At 39.8% G+C, this 10,816-nt stretch overlaps 1 protein-coding gene across 1 annotated transcript in view; it reads right to left on the bottom strand.

Annotated features, from left to right (window-relative positions):
• Positions 1-1,617: 1,617 nt before the first annotated feature.
• Positions 1,618-10,816, bottom strand: part of LOC102203175 (brevican core protein-like) — a 23,051-nt gene continuing 13,852 nt past the window's right edge. Inside the window, exons 10-16 of the mRNA XM_013912798.1 lie at positions 9,898-10,244; positions 4,336-4,443; positions 3,972-4,130; positions 3,800-3,882; positions 2,883-3,027; positions 2,566-2,748; positions 1,618-2,412 (exon numbers count right to left, since the gene is read on the bottom strand). Coding sequence (XP_013768252.1) covers positions 2,309-2,412; positions 2,566-2,748; positions 2,883-3,027; positions 3,800-3,882; positions 3,972-4,130; positions 4,336-4,443; positions 9,898-10,244 — 1,129 coding nt within the window. The 3' untranslated portion in view covers positions 1,618-2,308. The remainder of the gene's footprint in view (positions 2,413-2,565; positions 2,749-2,882; positions 3,028-3,799; positions 3,883-3,971; positions 4,131-4,335; positions 4,444-9,897; positions 10,245-10,816) is intronic.

Genomic DNA, 10,816 nt, shown 5'->3' with positions numbered 1-10,816 from the left:
CCCCCCCCCCCCCCGATTTTAGCAGCCACCTAAGTTTAAACTAACCGGATTCACCTGATATCAGTTAATGCTGTCAATGTTTTGTGATTATTTTACTCTGCTGCAAGTAAAACGTCACTAAACTGCGTGAAATAAAAATGAGAGTCACACTGATTCTGTTTATGTACACGGCAGTGCTCACACGGCAGAAGAAAGCTGTGTTGAATTAAAATACCACAAAGTAACATTCATGTAGTAAATTTATAGTAGAAGACTCCTGGGTGCACTAAATACGCATTAAACCCTGAGGAAATTTCAAAATAAGAGCTCTTCTTTTTCTTGGTTATTTTTCTTAGACCTAATTTATCAAGAGTATTAAGAACAGCCTTTCCCTCATTTTTTTTAACTTCACTGATCTGTATTTCTTTGAAATGATCATCTCTTCTAAAGAAAACTCGTCTAGCTTATGAATGAATTTGCGTAGTATCATAAATTAGTGTCACTAATTAAATTTCAGTCTCACCTGTTTAAAACTTGTCTCCAGTTTTTGATTTACTGACTGATATTTTTTCTTTTTCTTTCTCTGGTGATGGTATAGGAGAAACAGGTCACAATTCAGTAAGCTGCAAATATGAAGGTGATTTATTTCTAAAGAATGAGCAACCATATTATCCTCAGAGTTTCCTTATGTTAACAAAAAAAACCTACTTAAAAACACAGTCTATAGTATATCTTACTAAAGTGGAATCACATAGAAACAAAACAGAGTGTCAGTGGCAGAAAACCGATATACAATTTTGAAAAACAAAGTACACCCTCGTTCATTTCAAAGGTTTTACATATTAGAACATTAATTAGAACATTAATCATCTTCTTCTCAACAGGTCAAAATCGAGGTAATGAGGAAACTAAAAACATGAAATTACTCACCAGTACATTATGTATTTAACAAATACTGAGCCAAGATACAGAATCAGCGTGTGAAAAATCCCACCCCAAGTTCACCTGTACTGCAAGTACACTCTTACTGGTGTGTAATAACACAAATAATCATATCTTACCTGCAGTGGGTGTCTCAGAAAATTCAACCCAAGGTCAGATAGTGCAAGAAAAGAAAAAAAAACCCTAAGGCCTCACTTAACATGCTAAATCAAAGTCCATGACAGACAAATAACTGTGAAGCACGGTGGTGGAGGGCTAATGATTTGGGCTTGTTTGCATTCAGTGAGTCGACCATGAGCTCCTCTGTGTACCACAGTGTTGTAAAGTAAACTGTGAGGCCATCTGTCTGACAAATCAAGCTCAAACTGGGTCATGCAGCAGGACAGTGACCTCGAGCACAGCAACAAATCTCCAACAGAATGATTTAAGGTGTTGCAATGTTCACAGACTACTTCTGCATTCTGGCTTAGTTTTTAAATAAATACTGACACACTGTAATATGTCATGTGACAATGTTCATCTGAGGTTGTATTTAAATCAATTTAAGACTTGCTAAGGACCAGATGATTTTTTTAATGTCCTGATGCGGACAATCTCAGAACTGACAGAGGTGTACTTTTCCTTTCTCACGACTGTAGTTTCAGGTAACACACTGGCAGAAAATACAATACATGACATGAAGTCTGCACACAGCACTGAAGGTGAAATAGGAGAAAGCTTTATTCTTTGCTCTGTTCTACAAAACTTTATTACAACATAAAGCTGACGAACAAAACTGCGTCTGCCGGACACGAAAAGTTTCTCTCTGGAAAATGCGGACATCATTTGAAAAGGAATCTATGTACAGTATTTATTGAGCGTTTGTTGAAGGTTCACTTTGGAGTTTTAGGAATCTTTGACAAAGAAGGAAGACGACACAAAGAACAGCAAAACATTTCTACTGGATACTTTACAAATGTCTCAAAGACTTTAGCACCATTTTGTTAAAAAGGTTCTTGATATAACAATGAGAAAAAATAGATTTAGAGCTGACCTGGTAACAAACAGTTCACACATTTATTTCTTTTCAGTCAAAGGGATTTAACAGGGAATCACTGGGAGAATTTTTGATTTTTTTTTTGCTAACTATTTAAAGCATACTTATCCAAACACGGTAGAAAATATTACAAAGGACAAGAAATAGGGCGTTTCATCTCCCTGCCTGTGCACTCAGTCTTGTTCTCATTGGCTGGTGGGAAGTTTTGCTTTGTGTCTTTTTGTGCGTCTGTGGGGTTTTTTTTATCCTGTTTTGATTGGTTCATTGGTAAAAAGCACCTGATTCTTTACACCCTGTCACGTTACAGTAACAAAGTTTGAGAAAGCAAGACAAGAAGAGCACAGCTGACTTTTAGAACCTGATGTCCCAGTACTGCAGCGTCGCTTTAGTGGCCTCAAAATCATCTTCGGCTGCAGCAAAATCGTTGTTGGTCATTGACGGCAGGCCCCCGTCTTCTGAATTAGAAAAAAATCACCGTGGTTAAGACTGAATTTGCTCTTTTTTTCTTCTAATTTAACATTTATTAATCACTTCATATCAGCTATTAAAAGACGATTGAATATTAAATGTATGTTTCATGTCTTTTCTTGATTTTTCTCTTATCTCACCAGTCAAGCAGAGGATCTGCGGCCTCTCCCAGAACCCTCCAGACAGACACCTGATCAGGGGGTTAAACCTCTGCTGGAAGCCCTCTGCGCATCGATAGCGCACCACGGCGTTGGTCTCGTAAGTCTGTCGAGCTTTTCCATATATGGAGGCATTTCTGACCCTTGGTGGTGGTCCACAGGAGGCTGTGGGAGGAGTTAAGATGCTTAAGTGCCTTCTCTGGGCTAGAATAAGTAGAAAACAGCTCGAAGCATCAAGCTCACGAGGGAGTTAATGAGTAATGAAGTGCTCTTAATGATGTCCCATTAGTGTTACTCACAGGTGCCTTTCTTGCAGGTGTATGAAAGGTGATAGTTGCAGGGCACATCGCTCCAGCGTCCGTTATCGTGCCACACCATCACCACACAGTCCTCTCCGGAGAGAAAGTAGCTGTCTGGCTGACCCCTGTACCAATTCTCATAAAGCTGTGAGGTATGTGTTATGTATGTTATTTTTATGTGTATACAAAGAAACAATAATCACAATAGAAATAGTTGAAAAAGCATAATATACATAATGTTTTCATTCTCCTCTTCTTCTTTGAGGTAGTTAATATTTAATAGTCTGGTGCCTTCCTGCATCCTGCTTGGCTTGTGTCTTACATAAGAGGTTTCAAAAAGAAAAACATAAACAGCAAAACTCGTTATGATAATAGATTTTCATTCATGATCATCCTGGCCATCATAAATAATAACCTACAGATGTGCTACTTTCAGATGCTCCCTTATTCACAAGGGGTCGCTGGATTCCTCACTGTTTTCACTGTGTCTTTTTTTTCCTTGTTGTTTGTGCTACCACTTGACATAATTGCCTTTTTAGGTTCAATTTTACGGTCACATCTCAGTGCCTGCCTAGCAAATGCATCAGTGTTTCATTCCCCGTCACCCTCAGATGTTCTAGAACCCAGAAAAATGTAACTAAGCACAGGTGCTGGATAGCATGCAATCTGACATCAAAACTTCCAAGTAACTTAAATAGACTACAAGGCAACTAAAATTAATCACGAAGCAAACACAAAGAAACAATATATTTTAGTTATCGTGGCTGCAAAAAGAAAAAGAATCTTGATAAATAGAAAGTAGATCTTAATTAATACACCGGGTGTCTGGTTCTCCAGTTTGAGCATTTCCCTGTTTTTGTTTTTTTGTACTCTGCAGTTTTGTTTTGTTTTTTGCACACATAATAAAACCTCCTCACCAGTGGGTTCCCATCAGACCAGTGGAAATCATTCTCAATGGTCTTGTCATTCAGACCGGTCCACTGGTATTCCTTGTAGTTGTCTGTTGACCAAGACGTGGGATTGAATTTATGAGGAAAGAAATGAAAGCCACATTGTTTTCTCGTTCCCAAATGTGTTAAGGAAACCTACTGTTGATGTAAGCCTGTTCTTCAGGGGTTATTATGGACACCAGGTGAGCTCCCATCATGCGGCAATGCTGCTCTGCAGCCTCCCAGCTCAGACGCTGGCTGAAGTGACGATAGCAGAAACCGTGAAATTTATCCCAGCCCGGTTCACATCGCTCCCGGTCTGAAAACATCACAGAGAAGAGAACAGGACAGCCAAACCAACAAGAGTCTTCAGATGTATCTGCAGGCTTTTATACTGAATAATTATATAATTTTTACTTCAGGCTGCATTGTAAGAAAATTACTGCTTGGCTTATTTTTGTTTGGAAACTTCTGGCTGATTCCCATCATATGTAACGTCCATTAAAGAGCAGAAGCGAGCTCACCGGCCTGACAGAAGTTTCCTTCATACGTCGGCAAACAGAGGCATTTAATGTGACCACCTCTGTCCGTGCAGGTGCCTCCGTTAAGACAGGGGTTGAGCAAACAGGCATCTGAAACACAACAGAGGGCAACTTTAAATTACTGTGCACCTGAAACCACTGGTCAAAGACTCATTTGTTATGTAACTGAATAATTACACATGTACAGGAAGACAGCCTTCATTTATGTGTAAGTCTAATTGGTGCCTGTGTTAATTAGAAGGCAGTTGAAGCACGTATGCTGACATTAGGTAAACAGCTGTAAGTAAATGTAGCAGGAACCATTTAGAAACTAAAGGGCATCAGGGTCGATGTTAGCCAACAGATGGCAGCAGAGGAGAACCTTTACAGCGTGGCCTGAGAGGGAAAAATCGTCAAATCTTCTTCTGGCATGCTTCCTTCTCTTTCTTCTTCATTTCTTCATTAGTAATAAACGCTCTCAAAAATCTTGTGGAAGAGGGAATCTAGACATGGATGTATTAATGTTGGGGGGGGGGGGGGGGGGGGTTGTTTCCTATAATATGGAGCCCTGTGGTTCTAACAATTAAAAAAAAGGGCCCACTGGTCATTTTATTAAGCGGTATGCACTGATTTGCTGGTGTGCCAGTGGTACAATGAACTCTTTTGTTTGCTTTGTTTACCATTTTAATCAAAAGATGAGATAATGAGATGAGAAAAACCCACTAACATGCCCCTTTTAAAGTCATTGGACAGTAATATTCAACTGACCACCTTCTGACCTGCTGCTGCTTTTCATTAAAATGTTGAATTGTGTACATTTATAAGTGAAAATTTTAAAAAGATGAAAAAACTAAAGAAACACCCTTCAGCCGTGCTAAATGTTGACATTGCATAGTTCGTCCACCAGAAGGCACTCTGCAAATTCCCTGTTTGCATCACATGTCTGCAACAACATAAAAGTATTCACAGCCTTTGCATTGACACTGAAAATTTAGCTACGTTACATACTGTTTCCACTGTTCATCAAAGTCAGACATTTTTACAACTTAGTTGGAGTCCACTTGTGGTGCATTAAGTTGACTGGAAACAATTTAGAAAGACACAACTGTCTTTATAAGGTCTCTTAGCTAACAGCGCATGCCAGAGCACAAACCAAGCCATGAAGTCCAAAGAACTGTCTGTAGAGCGCCAAGACAGGATTGTATCAGGATTGTACCAATGAGCACAGTGGCCTCCATCAACCGTAAATGGGAGAAATTTGGAACCACCAGGACTCAGAATTAGCCTCCTGGCCAATCTGAGCGATTGGGGTAGACAGGCCTTAATCATTGAGGTGACCAAGAATCCACTCTGTTCACATTGACAGAGTAACAGCATTACCCTGTGAGGACAACCATTTGTGCAGCACTCCACCAGTCAGGCCTGTATGGTAGAGCGGCCAGACTGAAACCACTGCTCAGTAGGAGGCACATGAGGGCGTACTTGGAGTTTGCTAAAAGGCAACTAAACTTTTTAACCTGAACATGAAGTGCCATGTCTGGAAGAAACCAAACAGAATTCATCACATGGACAATAACATCTGTAGAGTGAAGCATGGTGGTGGTAGCATCATGCTGGGATGTTTTTCAGCAGCAGGAACTGGGAGAGTAGTCAGGGTCAAGGGAAATAAGGATACTGCAATGTACAGAGACATCCTTGTTGATAACCTGCTCCAGAGTACTGTGGACCTTGGACATCTTCTATCAGGACAAATACCCTCGGCACTAACTCAAGAAACAAAGGAGTGCCTTCGGGACCACTCTGTGAATGTTCTTAATTAGTTCAGCCAGAGCCCAGTCTTCAACCCAAGATCTGAAAATGACTGCGGACCGATGCTCCCCATCCAGCCCGATGGAGCTCCAGAAGTTCTGCAAAGAAAAAACTGTCCAAAAACAGGTGTGCCCAGTTTGTAGCATCATAGTCAAAAAGAGGCTTTAAGTGCTACTAAAGGTTCTTCAAAAAAGTCGTAAGCAAAGGCTGTGAGTACTTATGTACATGTTATATTTTTGATTTTTGATTTTTAATAAGTTTGCAAAAATTTCAAGCAAACTTTTTTCACTTTGTCATTATGGGGTATTGTATGTAGAATTTCAATGTCAAAAAAGGAATTTAGTGGGTTTTGGAATAATGCTGTAACAGGACAAAACGTGGAACAAGTGAAGCACTGTGAATACTTCGTGTGTACTGTATATTTATCCATTTTCCTAACTGCTTATCTAGTTCTGGGTCTGCAGGGGGGTTGGGGAATGTCTACTGGCATCTTGTTATATTTATCACAATCAGATGATATCTAAAGAGAAAAACACATCTGAAGCTTCATTTTGCTTTTCTAAATTTGTAAAACAAAGGAAAAACGAAACCATGAGTGTTCAAGCTGGAATTAAACATTTTACAAGTGGATTCGGTTTGTTTGCTTCCTTTGACACCCTGTAAACAAGAACTATGTGCTGCCTGTCATTATCCCCACACTCACATATTGCTCTCTTCAGAAATCTCTTTCATTGCTCAGATCGTGTGTATGAAAGGTAATAACTGCTTTACACGAATCAAATGAGATTCACGTGCACTCAAAGTAAAACCATCATTCAGTTTTGATGAAGAATACACAGATGGTGGATGGAAAACCACTGAGGTGCCTTTCAAGTCTTACCTATCAAAAAATGAAACTTTATACTGTGACGGTGTTCACATCTGAGACTTGTTTTTGTTTGCTTTTCAACAGAAACAGAGTTTAGATTCACAGCTCCATCTGTGAGCCGATTTCCTTCCCTTTTGTCAAACAACACAACAATAACTTGTCTGCAGACGACAATGCAAGGCTAGTAATTTCAATTACTGAATGATTGATGACTTTCTCATTGTGTTTCTCTGCCTCCTTTCCTCTTTAGGCTGCTGACTGCAGTATTTTATCACCACGAAGAGTCCATTGTATAAAGATCATTATTCACCCCAAAAAAGGCTTAATTATGGTGCTGAAGCTGAAATTATGTATGAGAAATAGGAAAGGCTTCTGCATGCACTAATCTATGTAATACTGAGGTTTTTGGGGGGAAGGCAAACAGTTTGGATGCTTGAAAATTGTCTTGTAATAGAAGTGCAGCTTGGCGAATGCACATGTTTTCCATATTTTTCATCTTTATGAGTCCATTTGTGGAGTAAAACCATGAAAAGCTTACTTACTTACTTAAAATATATAAACTTTACTTAACCTCCTAGGACCTGGCATCCACATGTGTTGTATGTGGACATCACATTTTGGGCTGTCTAAACCAAAATACAAAATTTTGCTCTACAAGGGCCTAATATCCACTTACGAGGACATTATACTTCCACTGCGCTATCGAAATTTAAAATGAATGTCCTCATATGTGGATCTCATTTTTCTCAGAAACAAAAATCAGGTAAAAAAAAAATCTGGTAATTCCAGACTCCATGAGGGTGGCATGACAGTACAGCATCTTTTACTGGGACTTGTGCTCACAGCTCAGCATCGTACAACTCAATTGGCATTCACCAGAGAACACCAGTACTGGCAGGTCCACCACTGTAGCCGTTTTCACCTCACAAAAAAGAGCAGGTTCACACTGAGCTTCTGTGACAGAGGCGAAAGAGTCTGGAAAAGCTGTGACAAACATTACGCATTATGCTTTGAGAGTGGGTGGCCGGTGTGTATAGGCAGTTATTGGGGAACCAATGCGTTGATGCCATTGATTTACCCACACATTCCCCAGACCTGAATCTTATTGAGAGCCTCTGAGATTCAGGTCTGGGAGTAGATCCCCCACAACACCACCTGCCATCGAGTCAGGAGCATGACCAGACATTGTCACATTGTCAGGAGTGCACATGGGGCAATAAACATTACTGCTACATCATGAGACAAGTTGGATCCGACTGTGATTTTGATTTTTTTTAACGTTTTTTTTGCTGTGATTTCGAATCTACAGTTCTCAATTTCGTTTACCTCGAATTCTACATTCAGTAAAGATTTTTAGTGTAAATATTTTGTTTCTCAAGATCCACACGATATCTTAGTTTTTTTTTCAAAAGCTGAATTATTCTGAATAGTGTTTGACTTACAATATTAACATACACCAGGTTGTCAGTGGCCTTTATTGACATACCCACATGGAAATCTTAATAGAAGAACTCTGAGGTCGACTTTTTCCAGTTTCTGAAACTGTGCTTGATGAAATGCAAGTCAAGCCTTAAATGGTTTGTTGGTGACCTGGTGGATGTTAAGAGCTTAAAAGCAGCTTTTCTCTTAAATAAGTTTCCATCCTAAATTTCCCATATTTCTTGAAGTTGAGTCCACAATGGCAGCTGCTTCTTTTGAAGATTCAATAAACCCGATTATATGGAAGCCAAGTGCTCCAATGGAAAAATAAAGTGCAGTTTTAAATAAGAGAATTAAAATTCAAAAATATTTAATTTAAAAGATGAATTTAAAACCATGAGAACTGTGTTTTATGTTTGTTTGTTTGTTTTGTGGAACAAATAAGCTTCCATACAATGCATCAATATCCACAGCTGCCACATGAAGTCGAAAAAATGAATGTACCAAAGGGAAGGAATATAAAGTAATGCATTTATCAACTTGTGGTAAGACAAGAAACCAATAAAGATTTGTTGCCTTTATCATTATTAGACCTAAAAACACAATACAAATCTAGAACAACTGTGATTAAACAACAATTTTTAAGTCGAGTATGAAACATTAATGACAAAAGGACACGTGAACATGTTGCTAAATGCAAACACTTGTGCAATCTACAATGAAAAGGTTTTGTGCTTGTAAACATAATAATCTGTGCTTTTTGTACCACAGTGACTAAAACAGCAATGAAAAGGAAGAAAGAAAATCTGTTAAGACTTAAATATAAAGCATTACTGCAGCTTCATTGGTCAGTGCTGTTACATTCAAAGTAATTGTTACTTTCCAGAGAACGATTAAGTCCCTTATTATGTTTCTTCCCAATTAATGGAAAAGATACTATGAAAATTGAAAGATAGCAAGAAGAAAATGATTTTATAATATCTTTTGCACCTGTTTGGTCCAGAGATGGATGATTTACAAATAAAATCTGATGAATTTAGCTATAACCATCACTCTGGCAGGTCCTCACTGGAGAAGAAACCCGTCATTCAAAAACACTAGTAAATACAGTACTTCACAGAAGTCATTCTTTGGATGAGGAAAAAACATCATGCATAACAAGACTGGACTGTGGACAAATGTCAAATGGGAGCTGTCCCAGTGTGAGAATCTTGGAGGGTAGAGCGGGGGAGTCACAAGGAGAGGAGTAAGGAGTGTTTAAGGGGAAGTGGGAAGAGTCAGAAGGGTGAGTGGGCTTGCTGAGACAACAGGTGAAAAAAACGTGGGAAGTCATTTGAAAAGCAGGACGGGTGTTTTACAGAAAATGGAGCAGAGGCAGGTTGGGCAGAGGACAGATGAGGAGTTTTAGTGCATCACTGTGTCGAGCAGGAAGAGGACGGTTAGACTGATGAAAGTGGCATTAACATTACCTGATGATTTCCCAGTACCGCCTACGGCTGCCCTCTCATTGGGCATGATAAGCAGAGTTGGCGGCTGGGTGAAAGTAATGTCAACATCTTCCAGAGCGTGACCCACTGGTGGTATCAACATTTTGGGGGTGGTGGTGGTTGGGCTCCAGGTGTGTCTGGACCGGTGTGTGGTGGTGGTGGTGGTGGTAGCTGCGGTTGTGGTTGTGGTGGCGACAGTGGTCGTCTTTGTGGGCTTTGTACCTCGAGAAGAACTTGAAGCTGCTGTGGAGGTTTTTTGGCTGTACTCATTGCGAGATTCTTGGGGTTGAGTTGTGCTGGTCAACAGATCCCACTTGGATGTTTGAGAACTGGAAGGAAAGATGGCGAAGTCCTCAGAGGCATCAGTTTTCTCTTGAGATGTCGGGGAAACATTCGTTTCATCTTCGAGGGTCGGGGCAACAGTAGCCTCTTCTTCAAAGACACGGATTGGGATAATGTTGGCTTCGTCTTCATCAAGCACAACAGTTTGGGAAAAATCACTATCTTCTTCTAGGGTTGAGGAAACATCAGCTTCTTTCTCAGTAAAAAGAGCTGTGCTAACATTAGCTTGTTCATAGACATGGGTTGAAGAAGTGTTAGCCTTTTCTTCATACTCAAAGGAAGGAGCAACATTAGCTTGTTCAAAGACTCGAGCTGAGGACATGTTAGCCTTTTCTTCATACTCAAAGGACGGAGCAACATTAGCTTGTTCAAAGACTCGAGCTGAGGACGTGTTAGCCTTTTCTTCATACTCAAAGGAAGGAGGAACATTAGCTTGTTCAAAGACTCGAGCTGAGGACGTGTTAGCCTTTTCTTCATACTCAAAGGTAGTAGAAACATTAGCTTCTTCTTCAAGGGTTGAAGAGGTGTTGGCTTTTTCTTCATACTCAAAGGTAGGAGA

Source organism: Pundamilia nyererei, unplaced genomic scaffold (genome assembly GCF_000239375.1).
Source record: "Pundamilia nyererei isolate P.nyererei 1_Seehausen unplaced genomic scaffold, PunNye1.0 scaffold00102, whole genome shotgun sequence".
Taxonomy (NCBI): Eukaryota; Metazoa; Chordata; class Actinopteri; order Cichliformes; family Cichlidae; genus Pundamilia; species Pundamilia nyererei.
The sequence above is the reverse complement of the archived record's forward strand: the minus strand, read 5'-3'. Positions and strand labels throughout refer to the sequence as shown.